A 27,708-nucleotide genomic window follows, 5' to 3' on the forward strand; every position below is an offset into this window, starting at 1 on the left:
CGTGAAGGAGATTCCCTTTCGATCTGCAACCACTTTTGATTTTCTGCAATGTTTTGTGAATGAGGCCTTCCTTGGCTACAGGCCTAACCGAGAAGCGTCATAGTCCCTCAGGGTTCTGCTACAACCCAGGCAGACGAGCCTCCCACCCCTCACCAAGAGTCTGGTTCAGATGTTGAGACTGATGATGCCAGGCATACAGCAAGAGGATATGAAAAGTCGTATTACTTACATAGTTGCAATCCCTGGGAAGGCACAGCAAGCCTCCCAGGCAGGCCTGAAATGGCTTCAGAGAACAAGGAAAGAAGATTGGCCAAAGATTTTTATGATGGTGAGGAAGTGGATCCAGGGCAAAAGTTCCCCCAGGAAAGGTTTTTGTAGTTTGAATTTCTCACCAGTGCCAAGGCGTGCTTATGTAAGTATTTACATGTGCTTTTCTTATTTGCAGCTCACCAGGACCTGATTACAGTTTCTCAAGCTTATCGAAAATAAAAGACAATATATATATCAACATTTTTGATGAAATGCTGATTGAAAAACATGAGGTAAAGCTGAATAATTATAATAATCAATGTTGAAATCATTCAAAAAAGGTCAAACTGAATGAAGTTTTGTAACCTATTCATAAACTTGCTTTTAGATATAATATTTATACCCCACATTTTCTAAGATTTGTGCAATATTATCAGATAGATGACAAATTAGTTTAAAAGAAACTATGGAGCAGAAACCATATAAGCCATTATTGATTGGCTTCTTAGCTGTATCTCTTTGTTCATTTTTTAAAATTGTTGCTCTAGGATTTAAAATAAATTCTTCAATTGATTAGTCTGCTTTATGTTAATATTATACAATTTCACATATCGTACAGGAGTCCTAATCCCAATGTTAATGGTTCAAACCCATCAGCCGTTCGGCATAAAAGATGAGGCTTTATGCTCCTATAAAGATTTCGTATTGGAAATGCTAGGGGGCAGTCTTCTCTGTCCTATAGGGTTGCTTTGAGCCAGAATTGACTCAATGGGAATGGTCTCACATATAATGTAAAGTTAGTTTATTACAGTAGTAGGTCTCCATTTCCTCCTCTGTGCTTTGTTCAAATACACACACAAACTGCAGGCTTCACCGAGTTCACAGAAAAATCCCATCAGTTTTCTAGTCCATTGCTCCATGAACTTTATATGAGTCAAAACTATTCATGGATTGATTCCCAACAAAATGTGTTTAAACATGTCTTTGCATGATTGGGTGGGTGCAGACAAGGAATACACTTTCTTCGTCTCATTAGGGTGACTTTTAAAAAAGAAGACTTTTTGTATCATAGGAAAAAAGCAAAGTTTAGATCAAGGATGACATCCAGTTCTTAACAAACCTGGAGTGGACATCCTTGAGGCTTTGCAATACAGTGTCCGTGAATGCTGCCTCCCATAAAACCGAGACCCGTCACCCGGAGGAAGATCATGACGGCGTGAAAGAGGAGCCACGAAAAGAACGGCTGTCACCCTCACCGAATGAAAGCACTGTCGCTGAACTCCAGAAATCGTGGCGCCCAAACACAGAGTTGGCATAAGTTTGAGAATGCCTCGTGCTGTGGTTCCACTTGATTTGGCATTTCCTATGTAGTTGAATTCCTCAGCCTCGGCAAGTTCTGGACTCTGGGGGTGCCAAAAAGTGTTGCACAAAGAGCTAAGGAACAAACCCTAATGGGGCCAAGTCTTGGATTTAACAATGTGATCCAGAGAAAGAGGTCCAGTTAGAGCAGTGGCTGCCAAGGGGACCTGCTGGGCCAGTTACAGTCACAGCAAGGACAGCTCAGAAGGTTGGCATGAGGGGCCTGGGGGTTATTTTTAGACTACAAAGGAGCAATCTTGATAGATTTTCTTCTGTTTGGTTTATGTTTACATGAAAGGGAATGGTTTTCTCTGTGTGAAACTATTCATCATGTATGAGATAAGTAAAAGAAAAATCACTTATTTTAATAGGACCATTGTCTGCAGAGCTGCAGCAACCACACATATTTAAGAAAGAATTGGCTTGGATCCATTGTCTTCCCTTTCTCTGCTCTTCTGCAGCAGTCTGAGGTAATACAAATGTAGTTCATTGCTGAATACCCCAAATGTTGGTCTCTGGCTAATTGAAACACTGTTATCTTTAAATTCTGTGATTGGTACACTGGTATATCTGTAAAAATGATTCTCAAAGAGTGTACCTCTGGAATATTGAAGTATTAAAATTTTCTGTGTGTCTCTAGGATATGCACACACCAAAAAAACTTCACAAATTAATTTCTTATATCTATAGAGTGATTACTGAAAAATAGGATAGCTAACCTTAAAACAGTATCCATATTTTCATATAATAGTTTGCTACTTAGATTTGAGCTGTGAACACTAAGTGACACTTGAATCTTAGGTTTTATGTGTTATATTTGGTATCATTTGGGAGTCTGTGAACACTCAAAAAAATTTCCCATGTAAATCCATAGTAAGTGCCATTTCAGTTTACAAACGTGTCAGAGTTCTCAGGTCTCAAGGGCGAGCTGGATTTAGATTGCACCTAACAGGAGATCCAGAGGCTGGTGCTCAAGGATGTGCTCAGTGGTCCGAGCCCCTGGGGACTCTCTAGACCCGCTGGCCTTATCAGTGGCTTTGATCTTCATGGTCTGGTTGAATATTCATTTCTCCTACAGCCTCATCTCCATGTTGTAGATAGAAGAAGGAGAGAAGACAAGGGTCAGGAGAACAGACAATTCCCTAGAAAAGCCCAGCAGACTTCTGCTTACATTTGTATGATGTGACCACTCCATGTCTAAAACAGTTGCTAAGTAAGAAAGGAGAGACTAGCTAGTAGACAGGACAGTAGAAAAGTCTACATAATGAGCAGTCACTCAAAGGCACAGGGAACCTGCTGCAAGTACAAGTGCTGCCAATCAGGAGCAACAGAGATCTCAGGTTTGAGGGCTTCTGACACTTGTAAACCCACAGGGATGTTCCTCAGGGTAGGACAGACAGGGGGCAAAGAATGTAGGCACTGGGGGAGTGGAGGGGAGAAGCGGGAGAATGTCAGCTTTGGAGGTGAAAAAGCCTGAGTTGTAATCCCAGCTCCCCTACTGTGATAGTATGTGATCTTCTACAAATTCTTAAACTCCCTGACCTCAGTCTCCCTCTCTGTCAAACGGAGATAAAGGCAGTATCTCCGTCATTAAACGATGGCGACCTATATCAAGCACTTGGCACAGTAAGTACTCAATTACTGATAGCCTTGATCATCGTCAGTACTTCATTAATATCAGCTATTATTAGTAGTCATTATCGTTGTAATTCATCTCCTACCCTTGAACGTACTCCCTTTCCCTCCTCTGGACCTCTGGGTTATTCTGCCTGCTATTACAATCTTCTCTTTCTACCCAAAACAAACCCCGCTGGAGAGTCCCTCCTGACTCAGCTTCAACTACAGGACAGAGTAGAACTGCCTGTAGGCTCTCCAGAGCTGTGCTTCTTCGTGGAAGCACGCCACGTCTTTCTCCCACAGCGAAGCTGGTGAGTTTGAACTGCTGGCCATTAGGTTAGCCTGCAGAGCAGTTGAAACATTGGGCCACCAACATGCCTTTTTCATTCTAGACTCTGTTAAAAAGGAAAGAAAGGTACGTTTTCTAATCACTTGCATTGCTCCATTGTGGCGACGTGCCTCCTCAGCTCATGCCTCTCTTACGTAGTCCACATTAGGCGAGGGCCCAGGGTGCTGACCGGATCCGTGGAGAAGCTGACGTTACTGCAAAGCGCATTATTCGGAGAACCAGGTTGTGCCCTTGAAAGCCTGTTCCCGATAATAAGGAAGACTGAGCTGGGCTCCTAATCCACTTTACTGATGTTTATCCTCATTGGCATAATATGTTATATCGATATACTCTTTCAGATTAATGGAACATTTGAAGTAAATAGTCCCTCCATTTTGCTTGGGTACACTTGGTGCAAAACCTTTGTGTCTCCTAAAGAAGATTGCAATGGGCAGAATCTGAAGGAATGTACCTATTTAAATATTTTTGCTACCATTGAACCTCAGATATCATATGTCACCTACAATCGAGAATCAAATAAGGTAGGCTTCACATTGAATTACTTCGAACTTTGTTGAATGATATACCTTTACAAAAACTAGTAATATTGATTCAAAGCTGATAACATTGGCGTTGGTTCTTGATGCTTTCCTATGGGAACAATACGTATACAATATTGAAATACCCTAAATTTGGTTCTAGTTTTCAGATAAAATAGATGTTTTGGAGAGAGCACAGAATTTTCAAAAAAATTGTAAGGCTATGTTTCCTGATCGAAGACTCATAACTACTGTTTTTAATGATGAAGGGATACAGACCTTAGTAACAAGATACATCAAGGCATTAAATCCACCTCAACAACTTCTAGATATTTTTCTTCATGATTCTAATGCAACACTTGTAAGTTTAATTTATTTTTAAATAGCTTTATTGATACATAATTCCCATACTATATAATACTAACTGGCTTATAATAAGATTACAACCATCACTCTAAATAGTTTTCCTAAAATTGTTTTGCCTTCAAATAGGTGTTCCTAAGAGAGAGACAGAGAGAGAGACAGAGAGAGAAAGAGAGAGACCAGTCAATGTGTCCTCTAGAGCCCCAGAGAGAGGGAAATGTTTCTTCCTGATCCCCTCGACTTCTGCCCACTTGGAATTGAGAATTACTATCACCACGGCAGTCCATAAGACTATACTGGCCTCATTCACTGTTTTTCTACCAAACACTGTAAACTGTCTGCAAAAGAAATTTCTCAGATTTCCAGGAAAGAGAAAAACTTCTATTCCTGAACGTGTTGTGTTCTGAGGATTGTTTCCCATTAGATGCAGGAGTGAAGAAGTTATTTTCTGTTTTGTTCTGTAAACAGTCAACGCAACACCACCCACCCTCTACCTATGTGGCTTTATATATATCTACTTACCAGATGAAAAAAAAAGACACATAATCAAAATGTACTTTCATTTACAATAAAAAATCTACTCAAATGCTCGAAAGAGCAAATACCTTCTCCAATTTTGAATATTACCTTTAAGAAATGAGTTTTACTCAAAGATTATTTATGAAGAATTGTTAGACCTTTTCTTTATTCAGGTTCCGTCTAGTCAGTTGCCTCTTGTGAGAATATCTGTACTGTTTGTAAGTTCTAAGCCTCCCTTAGCGGTAATCTGTAAGCAAAGCCCAAGTCCTGATGTATACTGCCTTTCCTGCACGCGTTCTTCTTGCCCATTGCCCTACACCTCAGTGGTCTTCTCAGAGTCATTTAAAATCTTGTCTTTATATATTTTTTAAAATACCTAAATTTTAGCTCTATAGCTTTTCAAGGCTTGTGATCCACTTTTAATTAAATTCACGACGAGGTCACAAAGTACAACCGATGTATAAAATTGATCATGGACATGGTTGGAGCTATTGTAAGTCAGTTACAAATGTAATGGCTGTCTTGGATTCTTGAGAAAAAGCAGAATCATATACAAGAAGGCTTCAAAAAGTTTGTGGAAAATTGAATGAAAACATAAGGGACTTTTCCCACAGTCTTTTTAAGTCTTCCTCCCTCTCATACAAGTGGTTCCAGATTTATGACAGGGTTCTGGTCAATTTCTCCTAAGTCTTTAGTTAATTCTGATATAAGTCAAATAAATACCTTTCTTCCCCTCCCCCCCAGTTTTCATTATTATTACCTTTAATTATCAGTATCTTTATAAATATGATTTTATCTTTGATGGTTAATATGAAAAATGATAACCCCTACAAATTATGCACTGCAACATTGTATGTAGTTCATATTACTAATGGTACAATATTTTAAATATTTAAGGATGGTTGTAATACCAGTGTGTCCTAACTCAAATATGTCTTAAGTTGGGGACTACCTATATGTATGAGAGAGAAGCAAAGAATCTATTTTAAGGAATAATTCACAGTTGTTAGGGGCTTACCAAAAACAAAACAAACTCACTGCTATTGAGTCAATTCTCACTCATAGTGACCCTATTTAGAGTTCCCTAGGTTGTAAATCTTTACCAGCACAATAGCCTTAAGTTCTTCCTGAGGAACTGGTGGATTTGAACTGCTAATCTTCTGCTTAGTAATCCAGTGCTTACAGTTTATAACCAGCATACACTAACAAAAATAATTTTGATAGGTATTCTAACCTGATGCAAGTTTATTATTCGTCAACATCTTTTCCCCCATTTTCCAAACGATTATGCTTTAAAGTCTTTGCATTTTAAATAATTTATTACAATAAAATATACTGGTTAACATGTATACCCTGTGGTTAAGCCAACTTGAACTCAATCCCAGAGACAAAATATAGTATATTAGCCAAGTGACCCTGGGCAAGTTGTTTCAGCACTGTGAGCTGGGGTCCTCTTCTTTAGCCCCAGACTCAAAGCCAGTTTTCATCATAGACTTGTAGCATCAGTTAAGATGTGCAGCACAAGCACATGTGAAGCACTGTGTTTGGCAGTAAGCGTACAACACACAGGCAGTAAATATGAATTAATATGTCCTAGGACCTCATCGCTCGATTTGTATCTTTGATTCCTTTTATGCCTGATACATTGGATGAAAATGATGATGGTTATGATATATGGATGACATCAGAGGTAAAAAGCTACCTTTTATTATAGTATTTTAATTTGCCTTTCCTTTAAAGGTGCCTTTTAAAAATCATTATGTACTTACGTTGTGTTTTACCGTGTGATGTTTTCAAGAACTTGATGATTTCATGCATCATTTTTAGTTCTGTGGCAATCTATGGAATTACTTTTTAAGGATCAAAAGTCTTTTCAACATTGTAAGCAGTAGTGCGTGCATATTTTCACTCCAGGAGAACAGTACTATGACATTCTCTCGACCATGTGATGGCCTGTCGTTTAGAGCCGGCCAGTCTGGAGTCTCTGGATGGCATTAGAGCGCATGTCCTACTCTTCAGAAGCTCTCCCAGTTAAAGAAATGCTCTCGGTAATATTTGGGACACAGCGATACCAAAAAATCATTTGCGGTTTATCTAAAATTAAAATATAACTGGGAATCTTATGTTGGTGATGTCACTTTCTAAATCTGACAACCCTACTTAGCATGCTTCTTCCATTCCACATTAAATTATATTTATCTGCTCATATATCTGATAATAAACCCACACCTCTACACACACACATCCCACTTGTACTTTTGAAAGGCTGAACTAGACCAGGTTTTTATTTATTGTTGTAATTTTCACTGAGCACTGCTTTGCATTCAGTAAGCATTCTATAATTAATAGGAAAATGCCAATATGAGTATTATTCATGACAAGCCTATAGGACAGAGTAGAATTACCCCTTTGGGTCTCCAAGCCTTGAAATCTTTACAGGAGCAGACAGGCTTGTTTTTCTCCCAAGGAGCAACGGGTGGGTCCCAGCCACCAGCAGGTAGTAGCTGAAGGCGCAGCCCTCGCTCCTCGGATCAAACATGAGACCGTGTTAAGCAAGCGCACTGGCAGTCATTCAATTCTGACTTCAGAGTGGCCCTCAAGGACCCGGGAGAACTGCCCCCATGGCTTTCCAGGACTGGAGCTCTTTCTGGGAGCAGAGAGCCTCCTTTTTCTCTGAGGAGCAGCTGGTCATTTCTAACTGCTGGGTTTGAGGTTAACACCCCCACCCCAATGCATATGCTCCTTAGCCAGAGTGCTCCTGAGAGGTAAGGGTGGTGACATTCCGTCTCGTGTGCTTTGGACATGTTGTTGGGAGGGGAGACCCTGGAGAAGGACATTATGCTTTATAAAGTAGTGGGGCGGCGACAAAAGGGAAGACCTCCAACAAGACAGATTGGCAACAGTGGCTGCATTGATGGGCTCATTGCCATGCTTGAGAGCGTGTGATGGCTTGTCTTTGTAGAGTGGCACAGCAGCGAGGATGGCACAGGACCAGGCAGTGTTTCATTCCATTGGATCACTATGATTCCAAATCAGTTCGATGGCAACTAACGACAGCAGCAGCAGCAATAGCCGATAGGATGGGAGGAACCTCTGCCATGGGGACTGAACTTATTACAGTGCTTTGTAGGGTGCTCCCGTACAGCGAGCACTGAGCTGAAGTAGAGTTAGACGGCACAGGGCTGACTTTAACTTATTCAGCCAAGCTTAATAGGGCAGCTACCTTCCTTCTGGTGAGACGAAGGGAGCCACAGGGTGTGATTTGGCTCAGAAACATGTGACTCACAGGTAGAATTCAGAAAGGTGTCATTCACACTGAGCACTTCTGAGTCTGCGAAATATGTGAAGAAGTCGTGTTAAAAATAACCATAGGTATGCTAATAATATCCCAGGTCCTCCCACCCCAATATTCATAAGTAAGATCCATAACTAAAAGGTTACTATAAGCACGGAATTCTTTTTGACTAATGCCTTCTCATAACACGAACTTCTTGGTCATGGGACACCAATGAGCTTTTCACAAAACAAAAGCTTGTTTCTCCTCATGAGTAGCGTCAGCAGACTAGCCCTCCCTCTCTGCTGTGAACATCCTCTCGAAGCATCCCGTACCTTTAAGACCTTGGGCACGTCCTGGAGATGACGGTCCCGGGCACTGAGCTGACCAGTTTAACATTTGCTAAAACAGAAAGAACCCCGGTTCTTCATAAAAGCTGTGTCTGCAATTCAGGTGAGTTGTCACCAGGAGACACCGGGTCTTTGGTCATCTAGCTTAGCAGTAATCAATAATTGTGGTTCATTTGAGATTCAGCTATCACTTGTCATTAAAACATGAGTCTGGCACATACTTTTAAATGATATCAAAATTAGGATACCTGAAGTACAGCCAAATGAACACGGCTTCTTAAAATATATTTAATGCATGTAATCATTTCACAGCAACTGAAAACCGATCAGAGTTTTAAACTACCTCCCTTCCAAAGTTATTGGCCAATTCCAAAGTGAAGTGGTTTCTTGGGATTGCCCCTCATGAGGAAGGAGAGGGACATGGCCGAGGCCTTGACAGCATTCCTTAATAGCATGCCCTCCAAGTTCCCTTCAGGCTGTGGAGGGGAATAGAGCCATGGAAAGGGCCAGACAAGCCTGCATTCAAATCCCAGTTCAAGCATTTAATTGTTATATGACCACAGGTACATTAGTTAATCCCTTTAAACCTCATTTTCTTCCTGTGTCATGCAGGGATTTTGAATGGGAATAAATGAGATCACAAATGCAAAGCATTTAGAAATCTGGGGTGCGGGAGGGGGGTGCAGGGGGGGGCGCGGAGTTATGCTCTCATTCGCCTTCCACCCTCTTAAGAAATCAGATCATTGCTTGATATGAAACATGGCTTGCACTCTGCTCGGAGCTCTCCCAACATATACTTTTTTTCCCTGTCATTTGTTCACCATCAAAATGCTTCCATACTGACTAGTAAATAGTCTCAGCCAAGACCTGCTAAGATTCCCAGCCCCTCTCCCTACCTACCATAGCCCTGTCTCCAGAATGAAATCAAGTGGCAAACGCACATCTTACTAAATGGTGCGACAACGGGTTATTACCATAGCAACATTGGGTAATGAAAGGAGATTTTTTTGTAAAATCCACCACCACCATCCCCCACCTCCCTTTTTAAAACTTTCTGAAGCCAAACAAAACACACCAACAGACTAGAACTCATTTGTGGATCAGTAGTCCTCAACTCTACGTGCCTTTACTAAACCAACAAAGCAAACCCCTTGGTGTGGAGCCAGTTTCCACTCGTGACAGCTCCCTGTGGTGCACAGTAAAACGCTGCTCACTAGAGTTTATTTGGTGGTCATCGTTAGAGAAACCGATCACCAGACCTTTCTTCCAAGGCACCATTGGTTTTCAAACTGCCAAACCAGCTTATGAGTCAAGAGCAAACGGGTTGGGTCGCTTGGCGAGCTGCTCATTCAGTAGGCAGCAGTGTTTGATCTGTGAACCCAGATTTGTTATCAAATGGGAATAATTCAATCTTCCGGGTGCAGCGCCAATGCACAGCTTTTTCTTTGTGTTGAGAGTGCTGTACTGCTCCAGGGCAGAGTGTACAGAGCTCCACTGACCAAGCCACAGCTTTCTCCCAAAACACTATGTGATTTTCCACCAGAAGAAGTTCCTCAAAATACTGGTGCATATGTCGATGTTTGTCCAGGATAGTTTAGAATTTGCCTTAGACAAAATGCCCCGTTATCTTAAGTGGCACTAAGCACAGTATCCACATTCGTGTTTGATAGTGAAAGGGTGACCCAGTATTCCAAACGGTCCTCTGTTCTCAGCCCAAAGAAGCCACAGTTCTTGGCTTTGCTGTCATTCATCTCAGCGATGTACAAATAAAAGTGTTTGAAGCTGCAGGGAGTGGGTGAGCTCTAAATCTGCTGTGTGCTTGAATTACTCAGCTTCCCTCTTTTCTCTCTCTCTCCCCTGGTCCTTGTTGCCTTTTTATCATAGCGTTGCATCAGTCTGGCAATTGGAAACAAAGAGGAACATGCCATTCTTCTCTGTAATTTCTTTTTGTATTTTGGAAAGAAAGCCTTGGTCCTCCTGGGAACTTCGATGTTGGAAGTAAGTGCTGGGGCTAACGTTTGAACTGTGGAAACAAGACTCAATCATATTTCTGCTGCAAGTTTAAAAGACTTCATCCCCAAGTTTCCACTTTTATTCCCAAGTTAGTAAGGAAAATTTAAGAGAAAAAAATGTTAGCTAACAAAAGAATTGTGTGAGTTCATCAAAATTTCTGCAGTGTAGACTGGCTTCATTTCGCCGTTCTCCATTGTAGCCTGTAGTAATAACAGTGCTATTGGGAGTGTTCTGGAAACATCAGATTAGGGCAAACATTCAATGCAGCCATGTGGTAGCTACGTCGTGAGCCTACCACGGTGGTGAATTGGTGATTGTGATCAACACTGCACTCGTTGTTCATTGAGTTGTCTTTTACTCATCCAAGAAGTGGGTCAGAATTCCTATCTGACTTGTTTATGACTTCATTTCTTTACTATGTTGGCCTTCATTCCTCCAGAGAGCTGTCCTCCTTTGTGTTTCTAAATATATCATAAATACTTTAATAAATTCCAACACTGATAATTTTGTCATATAATTTTTATCCTTTCATTTTCCATTTAGTTTCTGCATATCTTACTCTTTTGAGTCAGTTTTAACTAAAAACTTGTGGCTAACGTCCCATAGCTTTGGATTCTAGTTTTAATTGCCACTAGATGGCAGTAAACAGCCAATAATACTTCAGCAAATCCTTGTCTAGGAACCTATAAGCCAATCAATTCCTTGGGAGGCGGCCTTGTTATTTCACCTCTGCTACATGGCTTATTCTGTTGGGTCACCGTTCTTTGAAATGACCCAGTAGGTGGGCCAGATGGCTGTCTTCCAAATTCTTTAGAATAGATGAGTCTTGCATTCTTGATTGAAGCTTCTCAATTGGTATGCCTTCATTTCCAGAAGCCTTGATTTTGGCCAGTGTCTTTGTAAAGCTTGGATTTCTTCCTTCAATACCATCAGCTCTTGATTGTATGCTGCCTCTTGAAATGGTAGAACGTGAACCAGATCTTTTTTGGCACAGTAACTGTGTGCTCCTTCCCTCACTTTTAGTTATTGTGTGGGGGTTTACATATCAGATCATTTTTCCACTCAACAATTTAAACAACTTATTGAAACACACAATACCTTGCCTTGTTCCTCTCCCGCCCCCCGCCCCCCCCCACAGGTCTTGGCCCATCTCTCGCTGGTGGGATACTACCTTCCCTTTCGCCCAAGTTAACGCCTGTGTTCCCTCTAATCTATTGCTTCCCCTTCCCTCCTTTCCTCTCCTCCCCCCTCTAGTCTTCTTTGATTCTTCCTGCCTTGTCCAATATTTTGCCTACAGAATCCTTCAATATTTCAGCTTGAGCCTTGAATTTTTTTCTTCAGTTCTTCCAGCTTGATAAATCCCATGTCTGTTCTTCCCGTTTCGTTTTCAACGCCAGGTCTTTGCACACTTCATTATAATGTGATTCCTTGGTCTTCTCTAGCTGACCTGTGGGACCTTCTGTTCAGTTGTTTTACCTCATCGCATCTTCCGTTCACTTTAGCTGCACTATGTTCAAGAACTGGAAGAGACACATATTTGTGTGCATTTCGAAGAAAAATAAGCCAACAGAATGCAGAAATTATCAAAGAGCACCACATAAAAGTAAGAATTTCCTGGAACTAATTCAAAAATAGTTGCAGCAGTACATTCACAGGGAGTTACCAGAAGTTCGAGGCAGACTCAGAAGAGGACAAGAAATAAGGGATATCATTGCTGATGCCATAGTGACCTTGGCTGCAAGAGAATACTGGAAAATGGTTACTTGTGCTTTAGTGAACTGTGAAAGGACATTCAACTATATGAGTCATAACAAATTGTGGATTTTATTGAAAAGGATGGAAATTCCAGAACACTTCATTGTATTCATGCAGAACCTGTCCATAGATCAAGAGGCAGTCATTTGAACAGAATAAGGAGTTATTCTGTTTTAGTTCAGGAAAGGTGTGTGTCAAGGTTGTATCCTTTCACCATACTTATCCAATCTATAGCTTAGCAAGTAATCGAAGTCATTGGACTACATGAAAAACATGGCAATAGATAGGATTGGAGGCAGATTCATGAACATATGCAGATGACACAACCTTGCTTGCTAGAAGCCAAGAGGACTTGAAGCACTTAATAATAAAGATAAAAACATGGCAGACTTCTGTACTAATAACACCCCAACATAAAGGAAACAAACATCCTCATAATTGGACCATTAGATAACATTGTGATAAATGGAGAAAAGGTGGAAGTTGTCAAGGATTTCATTTTACAAGGATCCGCCATGAACCTTCATGGAAACAACAGTCAGGAAATCAAACAACATGCTGCACTGGGAAAATCTGTGGCAAAAGGTCTCTTCCCAGTTTTAAAAACAAAAATGTCCCTTAGAGTAGGACGGTGTACCTGACACAAGCCATAGCATTTTCAAGCTCATAGGCATGCAGAAGTTGGGCAGTGAATAAAGATCCAATAATTGATGTCTTTGAATGATGGTGTTAGCAAAGAATATTGAATATAGCCTCAACCACCAGAAGAACAAGCAAGTCTCTTGGAAGTATTACAGCCAAAATGCTCCGTGGAAGTGAGGATGGCAAGATTTGCCTTACATCCTTTGCACATTATCAGGGGACCAGGTCCTGGAGAAGGACACCATGCTTGACCAAGTGGAGGGGCCGTGACAACAGGAAGATGCTCAGTAAGATAGACTGACACAGTTACTGTAACAATGGGCTCAAATATAGCAACACTTAGGATAATGCTGCAGGACTGGGCAGCGTTTAGTTCTGTTGTACTTACTGACCCCATGACATAATTCCCCTAATAATAACAACAAGGTCAGGGCGAAGCCGCCTTCTGTTTTATAAAAGCGTCGGTCTACTGATAAATAGCAAGAGCTGTGGAGTTAGATTGAGCAGAATACATAGCACAGTGTTAAGAACATCAGTTTGGAATATCATTCAGATAACGGTTCAAAACCTACTATGTATTATTTATACTTCTCTGAGAGTCAGGATCTCCTTTCAAAACCAGAATTACTGTTCCTCTGAACAAGTCCCTTGACCTCTGATTCTTCTTGTGAAAGACAAGCATTAAATCAGCCTTAATTGACTCAGAATGGGGAGTGAGCTAAGTGGGAAAGTTGGTATGAATGTTTAGGACAGTCCCTGGTATTAGTCTTATCATGATTTGTACCTGAAGCTTTCTACATTTTTATACTAAGAATGATATACGCTAAAAAAAATGTATGAACAAGGAAAATTAGAAAAACAAAAAATTAATTACCAAAAAGACTTAAAATTATTTTTGTTTCATCATACAGGGACATGCGGCTTATGTGTTAACTCAGGAAACAGATGAATTTTTGCTTTGGAATCCACTGACTGGGCAATGTCATAAGCAATTTGATCCATTTTGTCCCTTACAAAGTGTGGACTGTTTGTTTGATGATGGGAATGTAAGTATATGGAGGCAAATCTCATTTTGAATGATCTCCTCAAGCGTCAAACCGGTGGTCGTGAACCTGGCTGCACATTAGAAATATCTGGAGAGCTGTGGGGGGTGGCGAGGGAGGCAGGAGGGGGCGGGGAAAATCAGGATTCCCCGCGACACAGGGTCAAAGCGATTTTTTTAATCTCTGAAACTCGCCATGTGATTTTGGAATGAGAGCCACTGAGGTGGTCTCGTGTTCTCATAAGCCTCGTGCCACAAAGCCCCCCATGGTCCCCGTCACGTTGCTGTGAGGTGCTGTGAGTGGATTCCTGGTTTGTAGCCCCCAGTGGGACAGAGGAGAAAGGCCATAGCCCTACCCGCCTCACGGTCCCCGGCTGCAGTCTCCAGTCCACTGGAGCAGATCGCCGAGCCTCTTCTCTCATGGAACCACCAACTCTTCAGTTAACACCAAGTGCCTCGCCTTGCGCACCAGGCCCTCGTTGTCGGGTAGTAGGACTGCACACCTCTTGCTCCCTCCTTGTGATCCGTGAGCCTTGTGCTCCCCTGGGGCCACACTGATTTTATATCACTGTTTTCATAGGTTTGGTTTAATATTCAGCAAAATAACACTCCAATGGCTGTACATTTTGACTACTCAAAGGAGAATTTCTGGAAACACTTGCTCCCAAAAGATCCTCAAGGGACAAAAGCACAGAGCATACAGGTCAGTGCTGTGTTCCCAAGTGTGTCGGAGTAAGAGCTGCTGTTGGTGGCAGTCTTTATTTGTATCAATAGTTCTTCGGCAAATGCTATTTAAAAATGATAATAAAACTAATTTTCTCTACTATCTGGTCACTTTCCTCTACCTGGAGAAAAGAGGGATTGAGTCTGCCATCCCAAATGTAAATTAAAAAACAAAAATTAATCATAAAACGGGGGGAAAATTCTTTGTGGGATTGACTCACTTAGACCTAGTCCTTGTGCCCCATGGTAATTATCAAGTATAAAGACTGAGAAACAGAAGAGCTTTTGAGCCCCAGCTATGAGAGTGCTTACTGGGCGACACTGCAGGGAGTGGGGCTGAGGCAGAGGTGTGAGAAGGGCCTGAAAGCACTTCATGAAAGGCAGGGAACCACTTCCCAGTTCTCGTGTTTTTAACAGAGCTCTTCAAGGTGGGGCTGAGGGACAAGGGTGTGGACAGGGAAGCTGGAGACTCGCTGCTTGGGAGGCAGAAGGTGAAAGCTCAGGTCGGAGACCGGAAACGAATTAAGCCCCAGATGACTGTGCTCGGGGAGCTGTGACAGACTCCAAGAGACCTGAAGCAGTTGCTCCCAGGTGCCCCTGCTGTTGTTTCTGGATCCAGGGCCCTGAGACTCCCGGGCGAAGACAATCACAAAACACATAAACCAAGCGTGTGGCTGAGAGAGAGACGAGTAACAGAAGAGTAGGCGAAAGACCATGTGTAGAAGCAGATCCGTAAACAAATGCGAGTAGAAATACCATATGACCCAGCAATCTCTTCTCCGCAAATGCTCCAAAGCAAGGAAGACGGAAGGTCCCACAGCTGCCCGTCCGCACGCTCAGGCTGAGGGCAGTGCTGGCGGCAATCGCAGAGGGGTAGGCAGACAGGGCCCAACTCTGGAGGGATGGCTATGTAAACTTTGGACCGTGCGTACAGAGGCATGCCCTGCACCTGTAGAGAATGATGATGAGACTGTCAAACGCATGTCTGCATGGATAAATGTGGAAGACAGGGCACTCAGCCGTACAGCCAAATACTGCTATAAAAACACAAACACACAAGAAGACTGGTTTTTCACACCAAAACAAGTAGGTTTTAATGATTATGGGGAGGCAGGGAAAGGGAAGACAAGGGAAGGAGAGGGAAAGTAAGTGAATAAATAAATCACAGTTATACACCCACCCACACTCAGGTATATACATAAGGAGAAATTAAACGCAATATGTAGGATTATGGTCCATGAGTTTGCAGTCTGTTTTTGTCTGGCCTGGATGCTAAGAACAAAGTGTTCCTCATACAAAATGTCTGCAAAGATAAAGCAAAATGATAAAGGGCCTCTATGCCTATAAACTTAGAAAAGCAATATGATCGTTTTTGGTAAAGTTAGTGATGCACCAACTGACATACCAATTCAACTTGTTAACTGTGTGCTTTAGGGAACTTATGTACACACACATAGGGAGACACATACAACAGTGTTGGTTACAGAATCACTTACTTGATAGAGAAATGTGGAAACAGTTCATGAGTTGTGGGGTCCTCCTACAATGAAATCCTCTGTGCCCCAGTTAGAAACGTATGCTGGCACATGTGTGCACATACACACAAAATCCAGCATCCTGGTGAAAGAAAGGGAGCCCTCATCAAAACGATACGGCGTCTGGGGTCTTAAAAGCTTGAAGGCAAACAAGTAGCCATCTAGCTCAGAAGCAACAAAATCCACAGAAAAGAAGCATACAAGCCTAAGTGAACACAGGTAGTAGACACCAAAGAACAACGATGAAGACGAATGTGTGCATAAGTAAGTGTGGTGAAGAAGGCTGATGGTGCCCAGCTATTGATATAGCACCTGGGGACATAAAGGCTTGAAAGTAAACAAGCGGCCATCTAGCCCAGAAGCAACAAAGCCCACATGGAAGCAGCACACCAACGTGTGATCATGAAGGGCTGAGGGGACCAGGTTTCAAGCAACAAAGGCGGGGGGGCGGGGGGAATCATATCGTGAATGAAGGGAGTGCGTGATGGGGACCCAATGCCCATCTGTAGACAATTGGACATCCCTTGCAGAGGGGTAGTGGGGAGGAGATGAGTCACTCAGGGTTCAGTGTAGCAACAATGAAACTCAAAACCTTCCTCTAGTTCTTAAAAGCTTCCTACCCACGACTACCATGATCCCAATTCTACTTTGCAAATCTGGTTAGACCAGAGGATGCACAGCGGTACAGTTGGGATCTGGAAACACAGGGAATCTAGGACAGATGAACCCCTCAGGACCAACCGTGAGAGTGGCGACACCGGGAGGGAAAGGGGTATAGAAAGGGGGAACCAATCTCGGGGATCTACATATAACCTCCTCTCTGGAGGATGGACAACAGGAAAGTGGATGAAGGAAGATGCCGGGCAGCGTAAGATAAGATAAAATAATAATTTATAAATTATTAGGGGTTCATGAGGGAGGGGGAGTGGGGAAGGAGGGAGAGGGGAAAAGGAAATTGAGCTGATTCCAGGAACCCAAGTGGAAAGCGAATTTTGAGAATGATGAGGGCAATGAATGTATAAGGGTGCTTTACTCAATTGATGTATGTATGGATTGTGATAAGAGTTGTATGAGCCCCAATAAAATGATTTATTAAAAAAAAAGAAAGGGAGCCCTCAGAGAGAAGCTGATACTCCCGTTTCACTCACTCACTGCCGTTGAGTTGGTGCCGATTCTTAACAACCTTATAGGACAGGGTAGAACTGCCCCTGTGGGTTTCCACACTGTACTGGTGATGGGAGCAAACCCTCCCACCTTTCTCTGTTGACTTGCGGATCTCAGCCCAACACGTACCACTGGGCCGCCAGGACTCCCAACGATATAATAGGAGTAAGAAGAATGCATGATGTGTATGGAGAATTCACTATGTCCCCAGCTGTGTATGTTTTACTTTATTTCAAAATCTTCACAAGATTCCTGTGAAACAGGTATGTTTTTACCCCTTTAAAAAAATGAGGTACCTGATACTGAGAGAAGTTCGTTAAGTTAGCCTAGGTCACCCAGTAAGTGGAAGAGAAGACACTAGTGCTGCTCTCAAGATGACCTGGCCAACGCTTGTTTGGCTACTCAAGGCAGCAAGTCTGTCCTACATGTGAATGATGTTTCCCTTTGTAACTAGCACTTCCTAAGCCCTTGTGAGTACTGGAGTCAAAGGAAACATGTCATCCACGATGGGTCTTCAGAACGTCTGTGGGAAAATGCCATTACCTTTGCATTCCATTTGTCCACCAATTTTTTGAAGCCCTTGGTATGTTTTATGTGATTGAGTAAGTTTGCCACTTGAGACTGGTTTGGGTTTCCCTTCATTCATAAATAGCCTACTAGGGGTAAATTGCCATAAAGACCATCTCCCTAGAATCTATCCTAAAATTCAGTTGTCTCTATTCCAGCCTACAGAAATAATCTATTCAGACACGGATAAAAGCATGGTAGAAGACATAAAGAGCAGGTATGGACTTTGTTTCTATATTACCATCACCGTATCCTCTCCTTAATCTCTCCTCGCAAGGGGAGTGTAAGTTAGAAAGAGTTGCCTCTGGAAAGCATGGCATGCCACTGGAGGAAAGCTATCAACACAAATGCCTGCTGGGTTCCTAGCAGTGACAGTGGCTACCATCTTTTCAAAGGATGTGACAGTGAATGGCCCACAATTCAGGGGTGCTTAAACAAAAAGTTGGAAACACTCCTGAGCCTACACACACCTAATGGGTTGCTCAGTCAAGGAAGTCCCCAAGGCTATTACAAATATGTTGGAGGAGTCTAGATAAGGCTGCCTCCTGCAACCAACCCACAGCAGGTCAGCTGGCAGCTAATCAAAATAGAGCAGCACAGAAATCACTCCGCCACTCCCATCTCTTGCAAAGACACAGGTTTCATTTCTCCTCTATTTTTTCAGTTCTTAACCAAAAGGGGGGAAAGGGAAGAAATGCAATAGAGAAAAGATTCTCATTGTCTGGTTTTTATCAGGATTGTGTCTAGAACTTAAAAAAAAACCAAAACAGATGCCAGGGCCCTAGACCAAACTGTTGAATCAATATAAAAAAACATGTTTTATAAAGTCCAACAGCTGATTATGATGCATAACTATCACTGAGACTCTGCACACTCAAGCCACATGCTTGTTCCATAAGCTCTGTCAGAACAGACTCCCAAGGGCAACTTCTGCAGAATTAGCGACTCAAGCATACCCAATCATCCTGCACAGAAGAGCGGTCCCCTTGAGTACCCCACACTGTAACACCCTTCTCTCCCTTTCCCAACACAAGTCATCACCAGGCACTCTCCGATGGGCTGTGGAGCCCTGTGGAAAACCTTTCCTCACGGCTCTTGCGTTCTAGTAACCAAAGCCAAACCAAGCTCACTGCCATGGACTCGAGTCCGACTCATGTTGTCGTCATTGCCATAAAGTCCGTTCTGATGCCTCTGGGCCCGATGTGCAACGGAACAAAGCACTGCCCGCTGCTCAGACTTTGAGTTATGTGTGAGCCCATGGTGGCAGCTACTGTCTCGACTCATTAAGGGTCTTCTTTTTTCTACTTGACAAAACGTGATGTCTTTTCCCAGGCATTGGTCTTTCCTGGTGGTGTGGCCAAAGCGAGATGATGTCTCACCAGCCTTGGTTCTAAGGAGCATTCTGGCTATACTTTGTCCAAGACAGATTTACTGGTTCTCCTGGCAGTTCACAGTACTTGCACCAACATCAGTACTCAAATGCACCAAGTCTTCCGTCTTCCTTATTCAGTGTCCACATTTCACAGGAAGATGAGGTGGTTGAAAATGCTATGGTTGAGTCAGCCACATTTTAGTCCGCAGAGCGACTCTCTTTCTTTATCTTCAACACGTTAAAGAGGTGGTGTGCAGCACATTTGCCCACTAAACATTTTATTTGATCTCTTGACTGCTGCTTCCGGGTGCACTGATTGTGGATCCAAGTAAGACAAAATCCTTGACGATTCAATCTTTCCTCTTTTCTGACGCCCACGTTTGTCTTTTCTTTTTCATGACCTTTTGTGTTCTTCTTGTATGATGTTCTTAATGTCATCCCACAGCTCATCAGATCTTCTGTTGTTGGTGTTCAGTGAGTCGTCTGTTCTTAAGATGTTTTTGAATCCAGGTGGGATTTATTTGCTCAGGTCATATTTTGGCTGTTATGAACTCGCTCTCATTTTCTTCAGCTTCAACTTGAACTTACATGTGCGCAACTGATCTGTTATCAGCTCCTGACCTCGTTTTGGCTGCTCATGGCGTAGAGTAGAATTGGTCCTTAGGGATTCTGAGTCTATGAGTCTTTACAGGAACAGATAGCCTCATCTTTCACCCATGGAGCGGCTAGTGGATTTGAACTGATGACCTTGTGCTAGCAGTCCTATGCTTAGCCCATTATACTATCAGCACTCCTTTTTTTAAAAAACATTTTATTAGGGGCTCATACAACTCTTATCACAATCCACACATATACATACATCAATTGTATAAAGCACATCTGTACATTCTTTGCCCTAATCATTTTCTTTTATTTTTTCCTCCTCTTTTCTTTTTTTACTTTTTACTAGGGGCTCATACAACTCTTATCACAATCCATATATCAGCACTCCTTTACAGTCTCGTAGGGGGGGTTTGATTCTGAAACTTATCAGTGTGGTGCCTCATTCCTTCCCAATTCTCCTTGCTGTGTTAACTGATTTAGTAAACTCATCACTGCTGTCATCATCCCAAGGCAGACATCTCTCTGTGAAGGCAGTTTCTTAGAAACACGGTGTCTTGTGGTCAAGGAGAGTCTTGAAGATCAGGAATGTCAATCAAATATTAAAATAATCCACTACCACAACCAGCCTCTGTCAAGTTGATTTAAAGGCGTGGCAATCCCTGTGTGTCTGAATAGAACTTGCCCGTAGGTTTTCGGTGGCTGATTTTTCAGAAGGGATTACAACAGCTTTCTTCTAAGATGCCTCAGTCTAGATGAACCCCTAAGGAACCCTGCTGGCATAGTGCTTATGCATTGGTTGGCAGTTCGAACCCCCAAGCAGTTCTGAGGGAGGATGACTGGACTTTTCTACTCCTGCAAACAGTTACAGTCTTGGAAACCCACAGGGGGTGAGTTTTGAGAGGTGAACCCTGTGGTTAGTATCCAAGCACATTAACTGTTTGTACTGCCCAGGTGCTCACAAATAATACCGTGGAGGCAGCTGCCCACACAGAGGTGACTGAGAGAGCTGGTTACCCAGAGAAGCTTCTTGCCTTCCCAAGTCAAGCCAGAGCCTGCTTCCCCTTGCTTTTCCCTCAGCCCTTGATGAATGCACAGGACGGCAGACTCTCCTCACTATGGAGACTTGGCTCCGCCCTGTGTCGCAAAACTCTGACTGTATTTAAAATGAGTTGTAAATTGTCAACAATAATCTTTGCATTCTTCCTCCAGGATTGAGAGCACCCTAAAACATAAAATAATGGAATGGAGACCCAAACAGCCTACACGCTGGAATCGACAATGCTCTTCTATATTGCGGCAAATCCTTCCGAAACTGGAACTTGGAACAGGGAGCATTTCTGTGTCATCTGAAGAAGAGAGTGAATTTGAAAGATTGCTAAAAATTTATTGGGTTTGTACATGATTTGGTTTGCATTGATGGCATTTTTTGTCTGTGTTGCTGATTACCATCTAGTAGCAATTTTCAATATCCCTGCAATGCTCTGTAGATGACCCTAGCACAGTGGTTCTCAACCTTCTTAATGCCGCGACCCTGTAATACATTTCCTCATGTTGTGGTGACGCCCACAACCATAAAATTTTTTTCGTTGCTACGTCATAACTGTAATTTTGCTACTGTTATGAATTGGGTGACCCCTGTGAAAAGGTGGTTCAACCCCCAAAGGGGTCACGACCCACAGGTTGAGAACACTGCCCTAGAGGAAAGGTGTTTGGGTATTAAAGCATCTTGATTTCCCCTAGATCTGTGAACAAGACAAGGGATGGCATTCTCTAGAAACCAACCCCCTGTTAGTGGGAGAACAATAAACTTGGGAAGAGATGCCCAGAAGGAACCCACCCTGCACGTAGGAAACCAAGCACTGGCTCCCAGGTGTTAGCAATAGATCAGAGTTCACCGAGCTTGGGTATGTTCTCTGTGCTGATTGCTCCCTGATCTATCATCCAGCCTGAATCTCTCCTGACTCAGTCGCATACACTACCGTTCTTCCGACGACGTTTCCTTGGCTGACTAGCCACTCGTGGTCAGCAGTTAGTGCTCTCAGGGCCCTCCTTTCCTCCCTCTCCCCCACTCCCAGCTGTGAGCATCCTCACCCCTTCCTCCTCCCAATAAACCCGCAGCTCTCTGAGAGCGAGCCTCCTGAGCAGCAGTAGACAAAGGAAGTGCCTCCTTGGGAAGCTTCCTGAGAAGAAAGGATCTTGTGGAAGTTGAGGGACGTGCAGACTCTCTGCTCAGGAATAGGGAGGAAGTTTTGTGGTTTATGTCTTATTTTAATTTTCATAGAGTTAAAGGGTCAACAAAGAAGCAAAGCATTGTTAGGTTTAAAGCATGTAGCTTCTGTGTCCGCCTATCTACTTACTAATAATGCACTGTGGGCTGCCCTAAACCGTGACTGACCCCTGCGTTCCAGGTCCACATCCTGACTCAGCCACTTACGAGCTTCCACTTGGAGCAAATTACCTCGCAGCTGGTTGCCTTCTGTCCCGCCCAGTAAACCAGCACACAGTAGTGCTGTTTTGAGGCCGTGGTGAGGATAACTGAACAATACATATGATAATATTCAACCTCATAAGTGTTTAATAAACGTTAACTATCACGTTTTTCCTATTCTATGGGCCAGGCATTGCACCACTAGGATCTGGGGTTATTACAGTGAACAAGACAAACGCAATCCCTGGCATTCACAGAGATCATGAGCTATTTTTCAATTGAGTTCTTTTTTTTTAATAAATCATCTTATTGGGGATTCTTACAACAATCCATACATCAGTTGTATCAAGCACACTTGTACATAGGCTGCCATCATCATTTTCAAAACATTTTCTCTCTGCTTGAGCCCTTGGTAGCAGCTCCTCTTTCCTGGCCCGCCTCACCCTCGTAACTCCTTGATAAATAATACATTATTATTTTAATATCTTACACCATTCGCTGTCTCCCTTGACCCATGTTTCTGTTATTCATCCCCCTGGGGGCATAATACACCATCTTTGTGATTGGTTGCCCTTTCTCCCCCTTCTCCTCCCACCTTCTCCCAACCCTCCTGTTATCACTCTTCTTATTGCTGTTCCTGAGGACTTTATCTGTCCTGGATTCCATGTGTCAAGAGCCCTTATCTGTACCAGTGTATCTGCTCCAGTCTAGCCGAATTTGTAAAGTAGAACTGGAGTCATGATGGGGGGGGGGGGGCAGGAAGCATTAAAGAACTAGAGGAATGTTGTGTGTTCTGCCAGTGCTACACTGCACCTTGGCTGACTCATTCCTTCCTTGTGACCCTTCTGTGAGGAAATGTTCAATTGTCTACAAATGGTTTTGGGGTTTCCACTCTGACCCCATCATTTGCATCAATATGATTGTTTGTTTGGAGGTCTTTGATACCTGATACCTGATCCCATAGATACCTCATTATCACACAGGCTGGTGTGCTTCTTCCATGTGGGCATTATTGCTTCCCTGTGAGATGGCCACTTGTTTACCTTCAAGCCTTTAAGACCCCAGACACTATAGCTTTTGATAGCCAGACACTGTCAGCTTTCTTCAGCACATTAGCTTATGCACCCATTTGTCTTCAGTGATCGTGCGGGAAGGTGAATGCCAGTGTATTAGGACAAAGTGTTCTTGCATTGAGGGAGTACTTGAGTAGAGGCCCAATGTCCAACTACTACCTTAATACTTAACATTTAAATATGGAAATTGATTTGATGATACCTAAAACAAATGGAAATCAAGTTACCATTTGACTCAGCAATCTCCCTACTGGGCATATACCCAGAAGAAGTAAGAAACAGACCACGACCAAACATCTGTTCTCCATTGTTCATCGGGGTGCAGTTCATAATCGCAAAGAATTGGAAACAATCTAAATTTCCATCAACCGACAAATGGATTTTAAAAACGCTGGTTTATACATACAATGGAGTACGACGCATCCACGAAAAGCAGCAATGAACGCATGACGCCCACAGTCTCACTGGAAGAGTTGGAGGAAATCATGCTAAGCGAAGTAAGCCACACATAAAAGGCCAAGTATAACATGAGTCCACCGAGGTAAGCTTAAGAAGCACAAGAGGCAGAGGGGGAAAATCACCCGATGTATAAATTCCTGGGGCAAGTCCAGGCACTCTGGCAGGGGTCAGATCCAGCTCAGGGATACATATGGCAGCCAACTAAAAAAAGAGGGGAAAGGAAAGGAAAAGGACGTGGAGAGTGGGGGGACAGGGCACTAACCCACACAAGGGGACGGTATCGTTCATGTGTCCACAGGAAGGGAGAGAGGGACCAGACCTCAAGCGGGACGCCAAGCCTTGAGGGCAACGTACAGCACGAAGCAGCGACTAACAGAGGTCGGGGTGGGGGTGGGGCAGAGTGGTGGGTCTTCCCACACCTCCAGGGAGCAAACTGCAATGGCGAGAACGAAAGAGAGCAAGAGCAAGAGCCAACCGCCTCCTGGCCCATGGAGCCTCAAGGGTGGCATTCCTTCTCAGAGCGGCCAAGGCACAGAGAAGTTCAGAGGGCGGGCCCCACCAGGAGATACGGCGTCCCTCACGGACCCACAGCACTGGAGACACAGTGCGGGAACTGTGCCTGGTCTGACCCCCTCCCTCCACTGGGGCGAAACGCGGAGGGAGCACAACAGAGCAGCAAGGGGGGCAAAGCAATGAAGTTCCCAAAGACCAAAAATGGACTTCAGACTCAGTGGGCAGGGCTTGGCACCTCATCGGACCCAACTGGGAAACATTCATAAGCGTCAGCAGACCGACCTGGAGCTTTATTTGTCAATTGTATCTCTATTCATTGGTCCTGTTGTGAAGGCTTTTGTTTTCTTTACGTTGAGTCCCAACCAATACTTTGAAAATCAGAGGCTGAAGTCTGGTTTTTACTTTTTAAGTCATTTTATTGGGGGATATACAACTCTTTTTTTTTAATTTAATTTAATTTTTTTAACAATTTATTGGGGCTCATACAATTCTTATCACAGTTCATACATATACATACATCAATTGTATAAAGCACATCTGTACAGTCTTTGCCCTAATCATTTTTTTCTCCTCTTTTCTTTTTTTACATTTTATTAGGGACTCATACAACTCTTATCACAGTCCATACATATACATACATCAATTGTATAAAGCACATCCATACATTCCCTGCCCCAATCATTCTCAAAGCATTTGCTCTTCACTTAAGCCCCTTGCATCAGGTCCTCTTTTTTTTTTCCCCTCCCTCCCCTTTCCCCCCCTCCCTCATGTGCACTTGGTAATTGATACATCGATATTTTGTCAAATCTTGCCCTATTCGGAGTCTCCCTTCCCCCCCTTCTCTGCTGTCCCTCTCCCAGGGAAGAGGTCACATGTGGATCCTTGTAATCAGTTCCCCCTTTCCAACCCACTCACCCTCCACTCTCCCAGCATCGCCCCTCACACCCTTGGCCCTGAAGGTATCATCCACCCTGGATTCCCTGTACCTCTAGCCCTCATATGTACCCGTGTACAGCCTCTGCCCTATCCAGCCCTGCAAGTTAGAATTCGGATCATGGTAGTTGGAGGGAGGAAGCATCCAGGATCTGGGGGAAAGCTGTGTTCTTCATCGGTACTACCTCGCACCCTAATTAACCCATCTCCTCTCCTAAACCCCTCTATGAGGGGATCTCCATTGGCCGACACTTGGGCCTTGGGTCTCCACTCTGCACTTCCCCCTTCATTTAATATGGTATATATATATACATATACATATATACATATACATACATACACACATATATCTTTTTTTTTGTGCGTGATGCTTTATACCTGGTCCCTTGGCACCTCGTGATCACACTGGCCGGTGTGCTTCTTCCATGTGGGCTTATTTGCTTCTGAGCTAGATGGCCGCTTGTTTATCTTCAAGCCTTTAAGACCCCAGACACTATCTCTTTTGATAGCCGGGCACCATCAGCTTTCTTTTTTTTTCTCTTTCCCTACTTTGTTTATTCTTTTTTTTTTTTTAAATTTTAACAATTTATTGGGGCTCATACAATTCTTTTCACAGTTCATATATATACATACATCAATTGTATACAATTGATGTATGTATATGTATGGATTGTGGTAAGAGTTGTATGAGTCCCTAATAAAATGTAAAAGAAGAAAAGAGAAAAAAATGATTAGGGCAAAGACTGTACAGATGTGCTTTATACAATGGATATACAACTCTTATCCCAATCCATCCATCCATCCATTGTGTCAAGCACATTTGTACATTTGTTGCCATCATCATTCTCAAAACATTTGCTTTCTACTTGAGCCCTTGGTATCAGCCCCTCATTTTTCCTTCCCCCACCCTCCCTCCCTCATGAACCCTTGCTAATTTTTTTTTCATGTCTTACACTGACCGAAGTCTCCCTTCACCCTTGTTATACTTACCCCTGGGAGGGGGTTATATATAAATCATTGTGATTGGCTCCCCCTTTATCCCCCCACCTTCCCCTTCCACAAAATTGGTCCTGAGGGGTTTATCTGTCCTGGATTCCCTGTGCGTCCAGCTCTTATTTGTACCAGTGTACAGACTCTAGCTGGATTTATAAGGTAGAATTGGGGTCATGATAGGAGGAAGCATTAAAGAACTAGAGGAAAGTTGTAAGTTTCATCTGTGCTATACGGCACCCTGACTGACTCATCTCTTTCTTGTGACCCTTCTGTAAGGGGATGTCCAATTGTCTACAAATGGGCTTTGGATCTCCACTCTGCACTCCCCCTCATTCACAATGATATGACTTTTTGTTCTGGGTCTTTGATGCCTGATATCTGATCTTATCAACACCTTGTGATTACACATGCTGATATACTTCTTCCATGTGGGCTTTGTTGCTTCTCAGCTAGAAGACCACTTGTTTATCTTCAAGCCTTTAAGACCCCAGACACTATATCTTTTGATAGCCGGGCACCATCAGCTTTCTTCACCACATTTGCTTATGAGCCCGCATTGTCTTTAGTAATCATGTCGGGAAGGTGAGCATCATGGAATTCCAGGTTAATAGAAGAAAATCTTTTTGCGTTGAGGGAGTACTTAAGTGGAGGCCCAATGTCTATCTACTTAAACATGCAGAGATAATAATCTGCACAAAAACAAGACAGAGGAAAACAAACCAACAAAACAAAACAACACAACAACAAAAACCAAGGACAAAGAAAAAAAGTCTATAAATAGTTCCAGGTCTGTTTGTTGACCTTTAGGAGTATTTTCAAGTCAAGTCTGATGGGGTGCCACAGCCTGGCCCCAAAGTATATTTTTGGGATTCCCTGGGGACTTCATTGCTCTGTTCCCCTTGCTGGCCCTTAGTGTTTCACCTTGGTGTGGTGGGGTCAGATTGGGCACAATTCCCACACTGTGTCTCCAGTGTTGTCCCCCATAGTGCTATGAGTCAGTGAGGGACGTCCTGTCTTGCAGTGGGGCCAGCCATATGGTCCTTTGTGCATTGGCTGCTCTGAGCAGGGATATCATCCTCATGGTTTGGTGGGCCAGGATGTGTTCCACTCTCTCTCCCTCCCTCCTATGTGCTCTGATAAGATAGGTCCTTCTCCCTGAGCTGTAGCTTCAGTGCTGTCCTCTGAAGTGAATTCTTCTAGGGGGAGAGGGGGCTGTCCATGTAGTTGGGCTCGGGGCTGGCCCCTCAGACCTCTCTATTGGTTCCCTACTCCATGTCGGTATGTTGCATTCATGT

General features: G+C 43.2%; 1 protein-coding gene across 2 annotated transcripts in view; it reads left to right on the forward strand.

Annotated features, from left to right (window-relative positions):
* The first annotated feature begins 521 nt into the window (after nucleotides 1-521).
* Nucleotides 522-27,708, forward strand: part of CC2D2B (coiled-coil and C2 domain containing 2B) — a 28,151-nt gene continuing 964 nt past the window's right edge. The window contains exons 1-9 of one of the 2 annotated variants that reach the window (XM_075534018.1): nucleotides 522-542; nucleotides 1,980-2,078; nucleotides 4,256-4,453; nucleotides 6,572-6,664; nucleotides 10,483-10,596; nucleotides 13,920-14,054; nucleotides 14,631-14,753; nucleotides 18,198-18,256; nucleotides 21,224-21,404. In XM_075534018.1, the coding sequence (XP_075390133.1) occupies nucleotides 522-542; nucleotides 1,980-2,078; nucleotides 4,256-4,453; nucleotides 6,572-6,664; nucleotides 10,483-10,596; nucleotides 13,920-14,054; nucleotides 14,631-14,753; nucleotides 18,198-18,256; nucleotides 21,224-21,404 (1,023 nt within the window). The remainder of the gene's footprint in view (nucleotides 543-1,979; nucleotides 2,079-4,255; nucleotides 4,454-6,571; nucleotides 6,665-10,482; nucleotides 10,597-13,919; nucleotides 14,055-14,630; nucleotides 14,754-18,197; nucleotides 18,257-21,223; nucleotides 21,405-27,708) is intronic. The other variant, XM_075534019.1, reaches the window with a different exon arrangement.

The sequence above is a fragment of the Tenrec ecaudatus genome, chromosome 16 (genome assembly GCF_050624435.1).
Source record: "Tenrec ecaudatus isolate mTenEca1 chromosome 16, mTenEca1.hap1, whole genome shotgun sequence".
NCBI lineage: Eukaryota > Metazoa > Chordata > Mammalia > Afrosoricida > Tenrecidae > Tenrec > Tenrec ecaudatus.